This window comes from Panulirus ornatus, chromosome 10, assembly GCF_036320965.1.
Source record: "Panulirus ornatus isolate Po-2019 chromosome 10, ASM3632096v1, whole genome shotgun sequence".
Classification (NCBI taxonomy): domain Eukaryota; kingdom Metazoa; phylum Arthropoda; class Malacostraca; order Decapoda; family Palinuridae; genus Panulirus; species Panulirus ornatus.
Window position 1 is genome coordinate 48,433,412 of NC_092233.1, and position 19,943 is coordinate 48,453,354.

General features: G+C 40.8%; 1 protein-coding gene across 7 annotated transcripts in view; it reads right to left on the reverse strand.

The window, feature by feature from the left end:
• The window catches only part of LOC139750936 (uncharacterized), a 244,969-nt gene that overhangs the window by 128,231 nt on the left and 96,795 nt on the right, over window positions 1–19,943 (reverse strand). For 6 of the 7 annotated variants that reach the window (XM_071665850.1, XM_071665849.1, XM_071665848.1 and 3 more), the window contains 3 exons: window positions 19,375–19,856; window positions 18,907–19,083; window positions 12,302–12,430 (listed from right to left, as the gene is read on the reverse strand). In XM_071665850.1, the coding sequence (XP_071521951.1) occupies window positions 12,302–12,430; window positions 18,907–19,083; window positions 19,375–19,856 (788 nt within the window). The remainder of the gene's footprint in view (window positions 1–12,301; window positions 12,431–18,906; window positions 19,084–19,374; window positions 19,857–19,943) is intronic. The other variant, XM_071665854.1, reaches the window with a different exon arrangement.

The following is a 19,943-nucleotide window of genomic DNA, read 5'->3' on the forward strand; positions in this document are numbered from 1 at the left end:
TTGATGGAGAGAGATGGGTGATTTCTGGTGCATATGCACATGGGCATGAGAAGAAAGATCATGAGGCAAGTGCTTTGGGAGAAGCTGAATGAGTGTGTTAGTGGTTTTGATGCACAAGACCGGGTTATAGTGATGGGTGATTTGAATGCAAAGGTGAGTAATGTGGCAGTTGAGGGAATAATTGGTATACATGGGTGTTCAGTGTTGTAAATGGAAATGGTGAACAGTTTGTAGATTTATGTGCTGAAAAAGGACTGGTGATTGGGAATACCTGGGTTAAAAAGAGAGATATACATAAGTATACGTATGTAAGTAGAAGAGATGGCCAGAGAGTGTTATTGGTTTACGTGTTAATTGACAGGCGCGCGAAAGAGAGACTTTTGGATGTTAATGTGCTGAGAGGTGCAACTGGAGGGATGTCTGATCATTATCTTGTGGAGGCAAAGGTGAAGATTTGTATGGGTTTTCAGAAAAGAAGAGAGAATGTTGGGGTGAAGAGGGTGGTGAGAGTAAGTGAGCTCGGGAAGAAGACTTGTGTGAGGAAGTACCAGGAGAGACTGAGTACAGAATGGAAAAAGGTGAGAACAAAGGAGGTAAGGGGAGTGCGGGAGGAATGGTATGTATTTAGGGAAGCAGTGATGGCTTGCACAAAAGATGCTTGTGGCATGAGAAGTGTGGGAGGTGGGTTGATTAGAAAGGGTAGTGAGTGGTGGGATGAAGAAGTAAGATTATTAATGAAAGAGAAGAGAGAGGCATTTGGACGATTTTTGCAGGGAAAAAATGCAATTGAGTGGGAGATGTATAAAAGAAAGAGACAGGAGGTCAAGAGAAAGGTGCAAGAGGTGAAAAAGAAGGCAAATGAGAGTTGAGGTGAAAGAGTATCATTAAATTTTAGGGAGAATAAAAAGATATTTTGGAAGGAGGTAAATAAAGTGCGTAAGACAAGGGAGCAAATGGGAACTTCAGTGAAGGGGGCAAATGGGGAGGTGATAACATGTAGTGGTGATGTGAGAAGGAGATGGAGTGAGTATTTGGAAGGTTTGTTGAATGTGTTTGATGATAGAGTGGCAGATATAAGGTGTTTTGGTCGAGGTGGTGTGCAGAGTGAGAGGATTAGGGAAAATGATTTGGTAAACAGAGAAGAGGTAGTAAAAGCTTTGCAGAAGATGAAAGCCGGCAAGACAGCAGGTTTGGATGGTATTGCAGTGGAATTTATCAAAAAAGGGGGTGATTGTATTGTTGACTGGTTGGTAAGGTTATTCAATGTATGTATGATTCATGGTGAGGTGCCTGAGGATTGGCGGAATGTGTGCATAGTGCCAGTGTACAAAGGCAAAGGGGATAAGAGCGAGTGCTCAAATTACAGAGGTATAAGTTTGTTGAGTATTCCTGGGAAATTATATGGGAGGGTAATGACTGAAAGGGTGAAGGCATGTACAGAGTATCAGATTGGGGAAGAGCAGTGTGGTTTCAGAAGTGGTAGAGGATGTGTGGATCAGGTGTTTGCTTTGAAGAATGTATGTGAGAAATACTTAGAAAAGCAAATGGATTTGTATGTAGCATTTATGGATCTGGAGAAGGCATATGATAGAGTTGATAGAGATGCTCTGTGGAAGGTATTAAGAATATATGGTGTGGGAGGCAAGTTGTTAGAAGCAGTGAAAAGTTTTTATCGAGGATGTAAGGCATGTGTACGTGTAGGAAGAGAGGAAAGTGATTGGTTCTCAGTGAATGTAGGTTTGCGGCAGGGGTGTGTGATGTCTCCATGGTTATCTAATTTGTTTATGGATGGGGTTGTTAGGGAGGTGAATGCAAGAGTTTTGGAAAGAGGGGCAAGTATGAAGTCTGTTGGGGATGAGAGAGCTTGGGAAGTGAGTCAGTTGTTGTTCGCTGATGATATAACGCTGGTGGCTGATTCATGTGAGAAACTGCAGAAGTTGGTGACTGAGTTTGGTAAAGTGTGTGAAAGAAGAAAGTTAAGAGTAAATGTGAATAAGAGCAAGGTTATTAGGTACAGTAGGGTTGAGGGTCAAGTCAATTGGGAGGTAAGTTTGAATGGAGAAAAACTGGAGGAAGTAAAGTGTTTTAGATATCTGGGAGTGGATTTGGCAGCGGATGGAACCATGGAAGTGGAAGCGAATCGTAGGGTGGGGGAGGGGGCGAAAATTCTGGGAGCCTTGAAGAAAGTGTGGAAGTCGAGAACATTATCTCAGAAAGCAAAAATGGCTATGTTTGAAGGAATAGTGGTTCCAACAATGTTGTATGGTTGCGAGGCATGGGCTATGGATAGAGTTGTGCGGAGGAGGGTGGATGTGCTGGAAATGAGATGTTTGAGGACAATGTGTGGTGTGAGGTGGTTTGATCGAGTAAGTAATGTAAGGGTAAGAGAAATGTGTGGAAATAAAAAGAGTGTGGTTGAGAGAGCAGAAGAGGGTGTTTTGAAATGGTTTGGGCACATGGAGAGAATGACTGAGGAAAGATTGACCAAGAGGATATATGTGTCGGAGGTGGAGGGAACGAGGAGAAGTGGGAGACCAAATTGGAGGTGGAGAGATGGAGTGAAAAAGATTTTGAGTGATCGGGGCCTGAACATGCAGAAGGGTGAAAGGCGGGCAAAGAATAGAGTGAATTGGATCGATATGGTATACCAGGGTTGACGTGCTGTCAATGGATTGAATCAGGGCATGTGAAGCATCTGGGGTAAACCATGGAAAGTTGTGTGGGGCCTGGATGTGGAAAGGGAGCTGTGGTTTTGGGCATCATTGCATGACAGCTAGAGACTGAGTGTGAACGAATGGGGCCTTTGTTGTCTTTTCCTAGCACTACCTCGCACACATGAGGGGGGAGTGGGATGTTATTCCATGTGTGGCGAGGTGGCGATGGGAATGAATAAAGGCAGACAGTGTGAATTGTGTGCATGTGTATATATGTATGTGTCTGTGTGTGTATATATATGTGTACATTGAGATGTATGGGTTTGTATATTTGCATGTGTGGACGTGTATGTATATACATGTGTATGGGGGTGGGTTGGGCCATTTCTTTCGTCTGTTTCCTTGCGCTACCTCGCAAACGCGGGAGACAGCGACAAAGCAAAATATTAAAAAAAAATCCTTATCAACCAATCAACAACACAGTCAACCCCTTTTTTATCAAATTTCACTGCAATACCATCGAAACTCTCCACTTTGCCAGCTTTCATCTTCTGCAAATCTTTCACTAACTCTTCTCTGTTTACCATTCTCCCTGACCCTTTCACTTCGCACACCACTCTAACAAAAACAACCTACATCTGCCACTCTATCATCAAACACATTTAACAATCCTTCAAAATACTCACTCCATCTCCTTTTCACTTTATCACTACTTGTTATTACCTTCCCTTTTGCCCCCTTCACCGATATTCCCATCTGTTTTTGTCCTACACACTTTATTTACCTCCTTCCAAAACATCTTTTTATTCTCCCTAAAATCTAATGATACTCTCTCTCCCCAACTCCAGAAAAACAGATGGATCTGTACGTATCATTTATGGATCTGGAGAAGGCATATGATAGGGTTGATAGAGATGCTTTGTGGAAGGTTTTAAGACTATATGGTGTGGGAGGTAAGTTGCTAGAAGCAGTGAAAAGTTTTTACCAAGGATGAGTAGGAAGAGAGGAAAGTGGTTAGTTCCCAGTGAATGTCAGTTTGCAGCAGGGGTGTGTGATGTCTCCATAGTATTACCCATGAGAGCAAGAGACTGAGCGTGAACGAATGTGGCCATTTTTTGTCTTATCCTAGCACTATCTCGATGAAGGAGGGGGTGCTATTCCCTGTGTGGCAGGGTAGTGACAGAAATGGATGAAGGCAAGCAAGTATGAATATGTAAATGTGTATATATGTATTTGTCTCGATTAATATGGGTAAAACTGAAAGTTGATGGAGAGAGATGGGTGATCACTGGTGCATATGCACCTGGGCATGAGAAGAAAGATCATGAGAGGCAAGCGTTTTGGGAGCAGCTGAATGAGTGTGTTAGTGGTTTTGATGCACGAGACCGGGTTATAGTGATGGGTGATTTGAATGCAAAAGTGAGTAATGTGGCAGTTGAGGGAATAATTGGTATACATGGGGTGTTCAGTGTTGTAAATGGAAATGGTGAAGAGCTTGTAGATTTATGTGCTGAAAAAGGACTGATGATTGGGAATACCTGGTTTAAAAAGCGAGATATACATAAGTATACTTATGTAAGTAGGAGAGATGGCCAGAGAGCGTTATTGGATTACGTGTCAATTGACAGGTGCGCAAAAGAGAGACTTTTGGATGTTAATGTGCTGAGAGGTGCAACTGGAGGGATGTCTGATCATTATCTTGTGGAGGCTAAGGTGAAGATTTGTATGGGTTTTCAGAAAAAAAGAGTGAATGTTGGGGTGAAGAGGGTGGTGAGAGTAAGTGAGCTTGGGAAGGAGACTTGTGTGAGGAAGTACCAGGAGAGACTGAGTACAGAATGGAAAAAGGTGAGAACAATGGAAGTAAGGGGAGTGGGGGAGGAATGGGATGTATTTAGGGAATCAGTGATGGATTGCACAAAAGATGCTTGTGGCATGAGAAGAGTGGGAGGTGGGTTGATTAGAAAGGGTAGTGAGTGGTGGGATGAAGAAGTAAGAGTATTAGTGAAAGAGAAGAGAGAGGCATTTGGACGATTTTTGCAGGGAAAAAATGCAGTTGAGTGGGAGACGTATAAAAGAAAGAGACAGGAGGTCAAGAGAAAGGTGCAAGAGGTGAAAAAAAGGGCAAATGAGAGTTGGGGTGAGAGAGTATCATTAAATTTTAGGGAGAATAAAAAGATGTTCTGGAAGGAGGTAAATAAAGTGCGTAAGACAAGGGAGCAAATGGGAACTTCAGTGAAGGGCGCAAATGGGGAGGTGATAACAAGTAGTGGTGATGTGAGAAGGAGATGGAGTGAGTATTTTGAAGGTTTGTTGAATGTGTTTGATGATAGAGTGGCGGATATAGAGTGTTTTGGTCGAGGTGGTGTGCAAAGTGAGAGGGTTAGGGAAAATGATTTGGTAAACAGAGAAGAGGTAGTAAAAGCTTTGCGGAAGATGAAAGCCGGCAAGGCAGCAGGTTTGGATGGTATTGCAGTGGAATTTATTAAAAAAGGGGGTGACTGTACTGTTGACTGGTTGGTAAGGTTATTTAATGTATGTATGACTCACGGTGAGGTGCCTGAGGATTGGCGGAATGCGTGCATAGTGCCATTGTACAAAGGCAAAGGGGATAAGAGTGAGTGCTCAAATTACAGAGGTATAAGTTTGTTGAGTATTCCTGGTAAATTATATGGGAGGGTATTGACTGAGAGGGTGAAGGCATGTAATGAGCATCAGATTGGGGAAGAGCAGTGTGGTTTCAGAAGTGGTAGAGGATGTGTGGATCAGGTGTTTGCTTTGAAGATTGTATGTGAGAAATACTTAGAAAAGCAAATGGATTTGTATGTAGCATTTATGGATCTGGAGAAGGCATATGATAGAGTTGATAGAGATGCTCTGTGGAAGGTATTAAGAATATATGGTGTGGGAGGCAAGTTGTTAGAAGCAGTGAAAAGTTTTTATTGAGGATGTAAGGCATGTGTACGTGTAGGAAGAGAGGAAAGTGATTGGTTCTCAGTGAATGTAGGTTTGCGGCAGGGGTGTGTGATGTCTCCATGGTTGTTTAATTTGTTTATGGATGGGGTTGTTAGGGAGGTAAATGCAAGAGTTTTGGAAAGAGGGGCAAGTATGAAGTCTGTTGGGGATGAGAGAGCTTGGGAAGTGAGTCAGTTGTTGTTTGCTGATGATACAGCGCTGGTGGCTGATTCATGTGAGAAACTGCAGAAGCTGGTGACTGAGTTTGTAAAGTGTGTGAAAGAAGAAAGTTAAGAGTAAATGTGAATAAGAGCAAGGTTATTAGGTACAGTAGGGTTGAGGGTCAAGTCAATTGGGAGGTGAGTTTGAATGGAGAAAAACTGGAGGAAGTGAAGTGTTTTAGATATCTGGGAGTGGATCTGGCAGCGGATGGAACCATTGAAGCGGAAGTGGATCATAGGGTGGGGGAGGGGGCGAAAATTCTGGGAGCCTTGAAGAATGTGTGGAAGTCGAAAACATTATCTCGGAAAGCAAAAATGGGTATGTTTGAAGGAATAGTGGTTCCAACAATGTTGTATGGTTGCGAGGCGTGGGCTATGGATAGAGTTGTGCGCAGGAGGATGGATGTGCTGGAAATGAGATGTTTGAGGACAATGTGTGGTGTGAGGTGGTTTGATTGAGTAAGTAACGTAAGGGTAAGAGAGATGTGTGGAAATAAAAAGAGCGTGGTTGAGAGAGCAGAAGAGGGTGTTTTGAAATGGTTTGGGCACATGGAGAGAATGAGTGAGGAAAGATTGACCAAGAGGATATATGTGTCGGAGGTGGAGGGAACGAGGAGAAGAGGGAGACCAAATTGGAGGTGGAAAGATGGAGTGAAAAAGATTTTGTGTGATCGGGGCCTGAACATGCAGGAGGGTGAAAGGAGGGCAAGGAATAGAGTGAATTGGAGCGATGTGGTATACCGGGGTTGACGTCCTGTCAGTGGATTGAATCGGGGCATGTGAAGCGTCTGGGGTAATCCATGGAAAGCTGTGTAAGTATGTATATTTTGCGTGTGTGGACGTATGTATATACATGTGTATGGGGGTGGGTTGGGCCATTTCTTTCGTCTGTTTCCTTGCGCTACCTCGCAAACGCGGGAGACAACGACAAAGCAAAAAAAAAAAAAATGTATTTGTCTGTGTATGTACATGTTTGTATATGTTATGTATATGTATGTATACAAACATGTATGGGGTCTATATATACATATGTGTATACGAGTGTATAGGCCATTCTTCATCTGTTTCCTGGCATTACCTCGCTGACATGGGAAACAGCGATTAAGTATAGTTTAATGAAAAAAAAAATGTGTGCGTTATGTACATATATGTGTAAGAGAGTGGATGGATCTTTCTTGGTGAGTTTCCTGGTGCTACCATGTTGATGCGGGAAACGGCGATCAAATACAATAAATATATCATAATTTTACATAATTTTTCATGTCCCTTATTAAAAGTGGCTCAGAAAGGCTTAATACCCTTTTTCTTATAGATCTCAGTAATGTTAAAAAAGCACTGCTCCTATCTGTACACACTTCAACTCTATTCTTTTATTTGGCTCAACTTACCAATGTACGTCAGAGATCAGTAACCTCACCACACTTTATAAAAATTCAACATATCTTAACAAGTCTTCTCACTGGAAAGAGAACAGAACATGAATAAAACTATGTAATTATTCCTATGTTCAGTCCTGAGCTGAATGATAAAACATGTCAGCTCATTTGAAGCCTAGTGCATGAATAGCAATGGGGAATTCAGCTAAAACTCTATCGCTTAGTCAGAGACTGATGTAATGAGCTCCATCCCCAAGTCACAAATTGATGTAATGGGCAACCTCATAACACTGAAGAAATTCAATTAACAATGAGACAAGGATGAGACCAAAAATTAGTCAGGAACATATAAATGAAACACATGTATGATTCAGATTGATCTCTGATCCTAAACAATGGACTGATAGCATTAACATTCTAAGCAATGTTGAGAAACACCCTTCAACAAAATCTAACAAAGTTGGAATCATTGGAGCAGTTATATAACCAAATCCACCTCCAAACATGATAAAAAGTCACAAAATGAATACTGTAAGTATCATCAAAATCCAGTTTACTAAAAAAGAATACATACTATGAAGTTTAGCTTTCAATGAATGTAAAAACACCAAGTACAAATCCATGATCTAGCTGAAGATCACTCACAAGTATTCCCTAAGTTTCCTAAGAATCCAAAGAGACAAATCTAAGCTAGTTATAAGTAAATAATGGATGTATGTACAGCCATAAGTACATTTACATACAACTCAATTGTATCTTTGGACACAAGCTGAGGCCTGACTGATTACGAGTAATCTCTCCAATTTTTACAAAAAAATGTGATATGAAATAAAGTTGTTGACTGGAAATTGCTTTCTGGGACATGAGTATACATAGGGTATATGATTAGCCCAATCTTTTAATCTTGAATGATGGGTCAATAAAATTAGTAAGCTTAACAACTACAGCTAAAGATACCAATTCAATAGCTTGTACAACTCAAGAATATGTACAGTTTCAGAAATGAACCACAGAATATGTACAATTTCATAATTAAAGTATAACACTCTTGTTACTAAACTTAGCCAGCAAGAGATTACACCACAAGTGAAAGTCACCTTTGGTGGGGCTGTACCATTTGGAGCACAGTTTCATCGAAGAACTTCTCACTCTAAAGGAATCCATCATTTCTATGCTACTGGAAGTAGTGCAGTGTTGAGCTTAAAGAGCTTGTGGAAAACGTGTCCAGGAGTTTCCATAAAAGGGGTCCTTGGGCAATTTTGAATAAATAAATAAACTCTTACTATCATGCATAAAGCTTAAACAAAACCGAGGAGGGTGCTTCAACATGCAAATCTACTAAACAACGGTGTTGGAAACATAACAACTTCTTATATCAAGAGGAATTATCACAAGATCTTGATAATAAGTGCTGACTAAAAAAAAAAGGCATGGCCAAGCATAAATCACTGCACAAAGCAAGGGGGCTTAGCATAATGAAGTGGTGCATGAGTGCTCCAGGCAAAGCAGAAGTAAGGGGGTGCCTATATCTGGCTCCCTTTTGGGATACATGTCCAGAAAGTTTCACTGTTCAAAATAACATCATTTTCAGGAGCCCATTTTCAGGAACCATTGAATGCATAGGTGAGTAATGTGGCAGTTGAGGGAATAATTGGTGTGCATGAGCTGTTCAGTGTTGTAAATGGAAATGGTGAAGAGCTTGTAGATTTATGTGCTGAAAAAGGACTGGTGATTGGGAATACCTGGTTTAAAAAGAGAGATATACATAAGTATACATATGTAAGTAGGAGAGATGGCCAGAGAGCATTACTGAATTACGTGTTGGTGATTGGGAATACCTGGTTTAAAAAGAGAGATATACATAAGTATACGTATGTAAGTAGGAGAGATGGCCAGAGAGCGTTATTGGATTACGTGTTAATTGATAGGCACATGAAAGAGAGACTTTTGGCAGTTAATGTGTTGAGAGGTGCAACTGGAGGGATGTCTGATCATTATCTTGTGGAGGCTAAGGTGAAGATTTGTAGAGGTTTCCAGAAAAGAAGAGAGAATGTTGGGGTGAAGAGAGTGGTGAGAGTAAGTGAGCTTGGGAAGGAGACTTGTGTGAGGAAGTACCAGGAGAGACTGAGTACAGAATGGAAAAAGGTGAGAACAAAGGACATAAGGTGAGTGGGAGAGGAATGGGATGTATTTAGGGAAGCAGTGATGGCTTGCACAAAAGATGCTTGTGGCATGAGAAGCATGGGAGGTGGGCAGATTAGAAAGGGTAGTGAGTGGTGGGATGAAGAAGTAAGATTATTAGTGAAAGAGAAGAGAGAGGCATTTGGATGATTCTTGCAGGGAAAAAATGCAAATGACTGGGAGATGTACAAAAGAAAGAGACAGGAGGTCAAGAGAAAGGTGCAAGAGGTGAAAAAGAGGGCAAATGAGAGTTGGGGTGAGAGAGTATCATTAAATTTTAGGGATAATAAAAAGATGTTTAGGAAGGAGGTAAATAAAGTGCATAAGACAAGGGAGCAAATGGGAACTTCAGTGAAGGGGCTAATGGGGAGGTGATAACAAGTAGTGGTGACATGAGAAGGAAGGAGATGGAGTGAGTATTTTGAAGGTTTGTTGAATGCGTTTGATGATAGAGTGGCAGATATAGGGTGTTTTGGTCAAGGTGGTGTGCAAAGTGAGAGGGTTAGGGAAAATGATTTGGTAAACAGAGAAGAGGTAGTAAAAGCTTTGCGGAAGATGAAAGCCGGCAAGGCAGCGGGTTTGGATGGTATTGCAGTGATATTTATTAAAAAAGGGGGTGATTGTATTGTTGACTGGTTGGTAAGGTTATCTAATGTATGTATGATTCATGGTGAGGTGCCTGAGGACTGGCGGAATGCTTGCATAGTGCCAAGGCAAAGGGGATAAGAGTGAGTGCTCAAATTACAGAGGTATAAGTTTGTTGAGTATTCCTGGTAAATTATATGGGAGGGTATTGATTGAGAGGGTGAAGGCATGTACAGAGCTTCAGATTGGGGAAGAGCAGTGTGGTTTCTGATGTGGTAGAGGATGTGTGGATCAGGTGTTTGTCCTGAAAAATGTATGCGAGAAATACTTAGAAAAGCAAATGGATTTGTATGTAGCATTTATGGATCTGGAGAAGGCATATGATAGAGTTGATAGAGATGCTCTGTGGAAGGTATTAAGAATATATGGTGTGGGAGGTAAGTTGTTAGAAGCAGTGAAAAGTTTTAAACGAGGATGTAAGGCATGTGTACGTGTTGGAAGAGAGGAAAGTGATTGGTTCTCAGTGAATGTAGGTTTGCGGCAGGGGTGTGTGATGTCTCCATGGTTGTTTAATTTCTTTATGGATGGGGTTGTTAGGGAGGTGAATGCAAGAGTTTTGGAAAGAGGGGCAAGTATGCAGTCTGTTGTGGATGAAAGAGCTTGGGAAGTGAGTCAGTTGTTGTTCGCTGATGATACAGCACTGGTGGCTGATTTGGCTGAGAAACTGCAGAAGCTGGTGACTGAGTTTGGTAAAGCGTGTGAAAGAAGAAAGCTAAGACTAAATGTGAATAAGAGCAAGGTTATTAGGTACAGTAGGGTTGAGGGACAGGTCAATTGGGAGGTAAGTTTGAATGAAGAAAAACTGGAAGAAGTGAAGTGTTTTAGATATCTAGGAGTGGATTTGGCAGCAGATGGAATCATGGAAGCAGAAATTAATCATAAGGTGGGGGAGGGGGCGAAACTTCTGGGAGCGTTGAAGAATGTGTGGAAGTTGAGAATGTTATCTTGGAAAGCAAAAATGGGTATGTTTGAAGGAATAGTGGTTCCAACAACGTCATATGGTTGCGAGGCGTGGGCTATAGATAGAGTTGTGCGCAGGAGGGTGGATGTGCTGGAAATGAGATGTTTGAGGACAATATGTGGTGTGAGGTGGTTTGATCAAGTAATAATAGGGTAAGAGAGATGTGTGGTAATATAAAGAGAGTGTTTTGAAATGGTTTGGTCACATGGAGAGAATGAGTGAGAAAAGATTGACCAAGAGGATATATGTGTCAGAGGTGGAGGGAACGAGGAGAAGTGGGATACCAAATTGGAGGTGGAAAGATGGAGTGAAAAAGATTTTGAGTAACCAGGGCCTGAACATGCAGGAGGGTGAAAGGCGTGCAAGGAATAAAGTGAATTGGAACGATGTGGTATACCGGGGTCGATGTGCTATCAATGGATTGAACCAGGGCATGTGAAGTGTCTGGGGTAAACCATGGAAAGTTTTGTGGGGCCTGCATGTGGAAAGGGAGCTGTGGTTTCGGTGCATTATACATGACAGCTAGAGACTGAGTGTGAACGAATATAGCCTTTGTTGTCATTTCCTAGCACTACTTCGCACACATGTGGGGGGAGGGGGTTTTCATTTAATGTGTGGCAGGGTGGCGACAGGATTGAATAAGGGCAGACATTATGAATTATGTACATGTGTATAGATGTATATGTCTGTGTGTGTATATATATGTATACGTTGAGATGTATAGGTATGTATATGTGAGTCTGGGGACGTGTACGTATATACATGGCCTTTGTTGTCTTTTCCTAGCGCTACCTCACGCACATGTGGGGGAGGGGGTTTTCATTTCATGTGTGGCGGGGTGGTGACAGGAATGAATAAGGGCAGACAGTATGAATTATGTACATGTGTAAATATGTATATGTCTGTGTGTGTATATATATGTATATGTTGAGATGTATAGGTATGTATATGTGTGTGTGTGTGGACGTGTATGTATATACATATGCATGTGGGTGGGTTGGGCCATTCTTTCATCTGTTTCCTTGCGCTACCTCGCTAACGCAGGAGACAGCAACAAAGTATAATAATAATAAATAATCATATTACATACAGTGGAAATGAGTAATTCAAGTGAAAAGTACCTCCTCCAATAGCCAACCACATCTTTAGTGCACTATAAAGTCATTTGAAAGCACAAGAGATTTCACATCACCAAAACTCATGATTAATTACTTAACTGATTCACACAAGTGTGTCAACATACATCAAGTTTATGTAATACTTCTGCAACTGGTAAAAAGCACTCAACAGTTATCAAAATAGCCTACTTACTATTCCTCCTTGCAATTCCTGGTTCATGTGCTGATGGAGTAAAGTTGAATGATCCTCTACTGGAGTCTCTCTGACACAAAATTCACCAATGGATCCATCATTATTACCCCCGCCTGCATCCCACAGCACCTGAAAAATTTTACACATGTAATACTGTTGACTGTGCAAACAATATTAATGGTATACTGAAATAAGAGACTTTCTAAGGAATTTCATAAAATCAATCAAAATATAAGTGCAAAGGTACAAACCTCTTCCTTCATTAAGAAAAAAAAAAAAATCCTCACAGGTGAGGTAGTAAAGGAAAACAAAAGATGAGTGAGCAAAGATAACAGTGAAATGTGAAAAGGTAAAATGCAATTGACAACTGATAATGAATCTTATCTTGTTGCTTTCAATAATTCAATAAAGTTTTGACAAATTTCAGCAATGGACTCTCCCTGCAAAACTTCAATCTTTTGGTCTCCCATACTCTGAGTTCCTGGATCTCATTTCTTCCCAGTCAATGCATCTAGGCAATGGCGAATGTTTCATAACTGGATTACTTTATCAGTATAAATATCTAAAGGCTTTGCTATTGCTCTTATACTTTCTGCCTACCCATCTATCTTAACAGCAGCTTGCAAGCATCTTATAGCAACTTCAAATGACGATGTTCCATATATAGCCAAATCATCAACTAAAAGGGTGTAATTCAATATCCCTGGAACAGTGTTTACAACCCTATCAAAGGCAGCAATGAAGCAGGTAACACTTAGCACACTGCTCTGTGGAACAACTTCTAGTGGAAATTTTCTTAATTATTTACTACCAACTATCACCTCTAATAATTTTCTGTCTTTCATTTAATAGAATTGCCTTCTACTAACACATTTCCAATTAGTATCACAGGCCTTCTCCAAATCAAAGAACACCACTACTGATGGCCATTCCCTCTGGGAACTCCCATCAAGGGGATAACCAAGGCAGAAGAGTCTACACTCCTAACATGCCCCTCTTGCATACAGCAATTCAAGCATTTTCCCCATTTCTCTCCTTCCAGCATGTATTCTTTCCCTATTTCTCTCCCTCCAGTACTCTTCCACTCTATATCCTCATGTCACAGTAGGTTTAACTCTCACAGCAACCTCTCTAATCATACTACCATACACTTTCCTTGTAAAATCCCCATTTTTCATTCTTTCCACATGCCCAAACCACCTCAACAAATTAAGTTTCATCCACTCTACCACTCCAAAATTCATTCCTTTTGCATTCAATGGCTTACCAAATCTCTCAAGCACCTCCTCATTACTTTCTTCATTCTATCTCTTCATACCACAAGGTCCTCTCAAATAACTCATTTCCACAGCCTGGATTCTTGACCTCTGTGAATGATCCCAATTACTATTTACACACATTCAAATATAATCATACATTTCCTACAAACACATAATGACATCTGTATACAAAATTCAAAACTGCTTCCAGAAAGTGAACACAGCACCTACAATGACCAAAGTGACATTTTACAGAAATACAAATATCGACAATGTTAGTGGGGGATTCAAACAAAAATCTGAAAACTCAGTGCTCATATGATGAGTCCCATCATCTGCTCTACAAATTGTTTATTTTTATTTTACTTACTTTGCTTTATCGCTCTCTCCCGCGTTAGCACGTAGCACAAGGAGACAGACGAAAGAATGGCCCAACCCACCCACATACACATGTATATACATACACGTCCACACACGCAAATATACATACCTATACATCTCAATGTACACATATATATATACACACACAGACATATACATATATACACATGTACTTAATTCATACCGTCTGCCTTTATTTATTCCCACTGCCATCTCGCCACACATGGAATACCTTCCCCCTCCCCCCTCATGTGTGCGAGGTAGTGCTAGGAAAAGACAACAAAGGCCCCATTTGTTCACACTCAGTCTCTAGCTGTCATGCAATAATGCACCAAAACCACAGCTCCCTTTCCACATCCAGGCCCCACACAACTTTCCATGGTTTACCCCAGACGCTTCACATGCCCTGGCTCAATCCATTGACAGCACGTTGACCCTGGTATACCACATTGTTCCAATTCACTCTATTCCTTGCACACCTTTCACCCTCCTGCATGTTCAGCCCCCGATCACTCAAAATCTTTTTCACTCCATCTTTCCGCCTCCAATTTCGTCTCCCACTTCTCCTCGTTCCCTCCACCCCCAACACATATATCCTCTTGGTCAATCTTTCCTCACTCATTCTCTCCATGTGACCAAACCATTTCAAAACACCCTCTTCTGCTCTCTCAACCATGCTCTTTTCATTTCCACACATCTCTCTTACCCTTACATTACTTACTCAATCAAACCACCTCACACCACATATTGTCCTCAAACATCTCATTTCCAGTACATCCACCCTCCTCCACACAACTCTATCCATAGCCCATTCCTCGTAACCATACAACATTGTTGGAACCACTATTCCTTCAAACATACCCATTTTTGCTTTCTGAGATAATGTTCTCAACTTCCAAACATTCTTCAAGGCTCCCAGAATTTTCGCCCCCTCCCCCACCCTATGATTCACTTCCGCTTCCATGGTTCCATCCGCTGCCAAATCCACTCCCAGATATCTAAAACACTTTACTTCCTCCAGTTTTTCTCCATTCAAACTTACCTCCCAACTGACTTGACCCTCAACCCTACTGTACCTAATAACCTTGCTCTTATTCACATTTACTCTTAACTTTCTTCTTTCACACACTTTACCAAACTCAGTCACCAGCTTCTGCAGTTTCTCACATGAATCAGCCTCCAGCGCTGTATCATCAGCAAACAACAACTGACTCACTTCCCAAGCTCTCTCATCCACAACAGACTTCATGCTTGCCCCTCTTTCCAAAACTCTTGCATTCCCCTCCCTAACAACCCCATCCATAAACAAATAAAACAACCATGGAGACATCACACACCCCTGCCACAAACCTACATTCACTGAGAACCAATCACTTTCCTCTCTTCCTACACGTACACATGCCTTACATCCTCGATAAAAACTTTTCACTGCTTCTAACAACTTGCCTCCCACACCATATATTCTTAGTACCCTCCACAGAGCATCTCTATCAACTCTATCATATGCCTTCTCCAGATCCATAAATGCTACATACAAATCCATTTGCTTTTCTAAGTATTTCTCACATACATTCTTCAAAGCAAACACCTGATCCACACATCCTCTACCACTTCTGAAACCATACTGCTCTTCCCCAATCTGATGCTCTGTACATGCCTTCACCCTCTCAATCAATACCCTCCCATATAATTTACCAGGAATACTCAACAAACTTATACCTCTGTAATTTGAGCACTCACTCTCATCCCCTTTGCCTTTGTACAATGGCACTATGCAAGCATTCCGCCAATCCTCAGGCACCTCACCATGAATCATACATACATTAAATAACCTTATCAACCAGTCAACAATACAATCACCCCCTTTTTTAATAAATTCCACTGCAATACCATCCAAACCCGCTGCCTTGCCGGCTTTCATCTTCCGCAAAGCTTTTACTACCTCTTCTCTGTTTACCAAATCATTTTCCCTAACCCTCTCACTCTGCACACCACCTTGACCAAAACACCCTATATCTGCCACTCTATCATCAAACACATTCAACAAACCTTCAAAATACTCACTCCATCTCCTCACATCACCACTACTTGTTATCACCTCCCCATTAGCCCCTTCACTGAAGTTCACATTTGCTCCCTTGTCTTATGCACTTTATTTACCTCCTTCCTAAACATCTTTTTATCATCCCTAAAATTTAATGATACTCTCTCACCTCAACTCTCATTTGCCCTCTTTTTCACCTCTTGCACCTTTCTCTTGACCTCCTGTCTCTTTCTTTTATACATCTCGCACTCATTTGCATTTTTTCCCTGCAAAAATCGTCCAAATGCCTCTCTTCTCTTTCACTAATAATCTTACTTCTTCATCCCACCACTCACTACCCTTTCTAATCAACCCACCTCCCACGCTTTTCATGCCACAAGCATCTTTTGCGCAAGCCATCACTGCTTCCCTAAATGCATCCCATTCCTCCCCCACTCCCCTTACCTCCTTTGTTCTCACCTTTTTCCATTCTGTACTCAGTCTCTCCTGGTACTTCCTCACACAAGTCTCCTTCTCAAGCTCACTTACTCTCACCACTCTCTTCACCCCAACATTCTCTCTTCTTTTCTGAAAACCCCTACAAATCATCACCTTCGCCTCCACAAGATAATGATCATATAACAAGATAATGCATATAACAAATTGTTATATGCATTAATTCTATCATGAACCTTCTCTAGATATACATATGCCAGTTAGAAGTTACTCTCGTCTTCCAGTTATGTCTCAAGCAGATTCTTCAATGAACAAATCTGGTTGTACATCTACCTCTCCTGAAACCACACTGCTCCTCCCTAATCAGCTGCTCTGAGCATAACAGCAAACTCTTAACTGCCATTCTCTTAGCCAAGATCATTTACCTACTTTATTTTCCCATAGTGCATATGGCAAGAAAAACATAATACACCTCAAGTGGAAGGATAGTTGCGTAAAAAAAATGAAGTGACTAGTCACAGCTCCTAACGTGTCTGATCTGACTTTTAAAGGAAAATCAGTCATAGGGAGGTAAATGAAAGATGTTAGAGCCCCACGGCTTCACTGTTCAAGGGAACGGGTAGGTAACAAAAGAGTAAATCCTCATGTGGCTGGTTTCTACAAAAGAACTATGGGTAGCAGCAACTAGACATGAATCACCGGTCCAAGCCTTAGTGGCAGGGACACAGGCACACAACTCACAACAGAAATAGCCAAAATAATACCTGTAGAGTAGGAAGAAGGCAGCAACATTACAATCAACAGTTAGGGATGGTTGGAAAGAGATGATGCCAGGAGAATAAATGAGACATAAGGTGGAGTAAAAGCAACCTAAAATAAGACCCTCAGTAGATACTAAACAGTTGCTCACAAGAGAAACAATTATGGCTCCTAATCAACACCCCAAACTCTGGAGAAACAAATTTTGTAGGCTGATTATATGGTGTTTCCAGGATAGAGTAAGAGATAGGGTTATGCCTAACATGCTTATCTTATTGTATGGTGAATTGTGGCATTTTAAAATGAATGGAGGGAAAAGGGTGACATATGAAAAGATACAGGCAAAAATGCATTTTAGCACTATCAAATTTGACAAATTTTCCGAATCCTCACAAAGTTACTTCATAATTCCTACCTTCATTTTTGTAACACTTGTCTTTTAATAAGTGCACTCAACATGCACTGTCATTCCTTAACCCATTAAAGGCAGACGATGTTTTTTTCTTTAAACATTTGTGTAAGGCAGCATATTTTACAAACAGTAAAGTATTGAGGAATAAGCCAATACATCCATAAACAAAAAAAATTGGAAGAAAAAAAAAGGTAAGAGGTGTTTCTTATGTGATACTGCATCATAGCTGGCTGTGGGAGGAGGGGAGGAGTGCTACGCACTTCCTTTCCTCCCAGTCTTGGCTAATACTGACATTAACCCCGGCTGGGTGAGTGTGGGTGGCTGCTTATAGGCATGTACAAATAGAGAGCATGACAGTACAAGTCTGAAATGCAATATCACACAATTTCCCTATACAATTATGACATAAAAAGGCCCAGCATTACATAACAATGCCCACCTCCTACTATACAGATGTTAGATAATAGCTAATACTGGCACTGACTGCTTATGGGTGAGCAAAGGTAAACAGAGGTCATGATAGTAGATAACAGTGATGCCATGTCAACAAAATTCAAAACAAATATGACACAAAATGTCCCAGTGTTATGTAACTGCCTGGCTTCTACTGTATGAATGTTAGGTAATGTCACCTGCCTTTAATGGGTTTAGCACCTCACGTTGGGGTATATGCATACTGAGCAGTCATACTAACCAATCAACAGCACTGTCATTCCCTACTTTAAGAAACTCATCTGCAATCCTATCCACTCTTAAAGCTTTACTGCATTTCATTAAATGCAAATGTACACCACTGGCCATACTAACCAATCAAAAGCACTGTCATCCCCTACTTTAAGAAGCTCATCTGCAATCCTATCCACTTTTAAAGCTTTACTGCATTTCATTAAATGTAAATGTACACCATTGGCCTTCTATCATTAAAAAAAATGTAGCAGTCCTTCAAAATACTCACTTGATTTCCTTTTCACATATTCTTTGTCTCATCATGTCTACACCAGTTCTCACTGTCAATTCTGTTTGTTCTGTTGTTTTCATCAACCTATTCATCTCCTTCCAAAATAGTTTTCATACTCTAAGGTTCACTAATACTCTTACTTTCACTGCTTCTTTCAAACATCTCATTTTTTCTTTCCCTAACCCCACTACTCACTCTTCCCTCCACCAAACAATTAATAAATTGATATAACTAATTTTCAACTCTGCAACCATCAAATCTTGTTCTTTACAAGTCAAAAAATAAGAAGAGTCCAGCATAATATCAATGGGGCTGTGCTACACAAGATGTTGAGCTTATCTTGAAAAAAATTAGTACCTGTGCAGAATTTGAGCCTAAATGCATCTGAGGACCATCACTGTTGATGATCTCACTCAGGCCCATGTCTCCCTGTTCTGCTGAGTCATATCTGACAGATGGTGCAGCTTTTAGGTACCCATGATCATGTGAAACCACTTGGTGAATAGGTGGACTTGTGATACGCTGACTTTCCTCCTATGAACAAATAACCATAAAAATTAATAAACCAAAATCAATTTCATCATTATCAAAGCACTCTAGGGGAAAAAATCCTTCCCAGAGTTCTTAATACTGACTGAAAACATGAAAACACATCTCTGAACTCCACTAAATGTAAAAACCCTACACTACTAACAAGTAATGCATAATGATGTCAAACAATTTAACGTTACGCACAACTCAAAAACAATCTAAATAAAAAACTAAATTCTTGCAAAAGCAATCTAAATATGGGAATAAGAAGTAAATCAGTTGATTAAAACTAACCATCTCCATTTTCACTTCTGAGTTGTTGTTGTTGTTATCATTAATGTTGCTGCTGGCATCTGGGGATGCAGTACCTATTATCTTCATCTTTTTTGTACGAATCCTTCCCTCACGGGTACTCTCAAACCTTCTCTTTGGCTTAGATTCACAAATACGGATATTCTGAACAGCCTTCACAACACCTACTTGTGCTCCATCTGTGCCTGGTATATGGGATCCTGTTTTTCTCTCTTTGTTTTCTCCAATCCCATCTTTCTGTTTCATAAATTCATTCTCCTTTTCAGGAATAACAGGGGGAACTTTCTTGATTCTACTGGAGTTATCACCAACACGAGAGTGAGTTCTTGGGGATGCAATGGATTTGTTACCACGACTATTCAGTGATGAATTACGTCTCCTGGATCCTGAGCTCTCTTGCAGAGCCAGTCGTCTGTTTCTTGCTGGAACAGACTCGAGCACATAACTCTGCCGACTCTGCACACCTACAAGAAACAAGAGTATTTAGCTTAATCATAAACGATACTTAGTAAAAACAATAAATTATGTGTGCGTAATAATTCACTTTATAC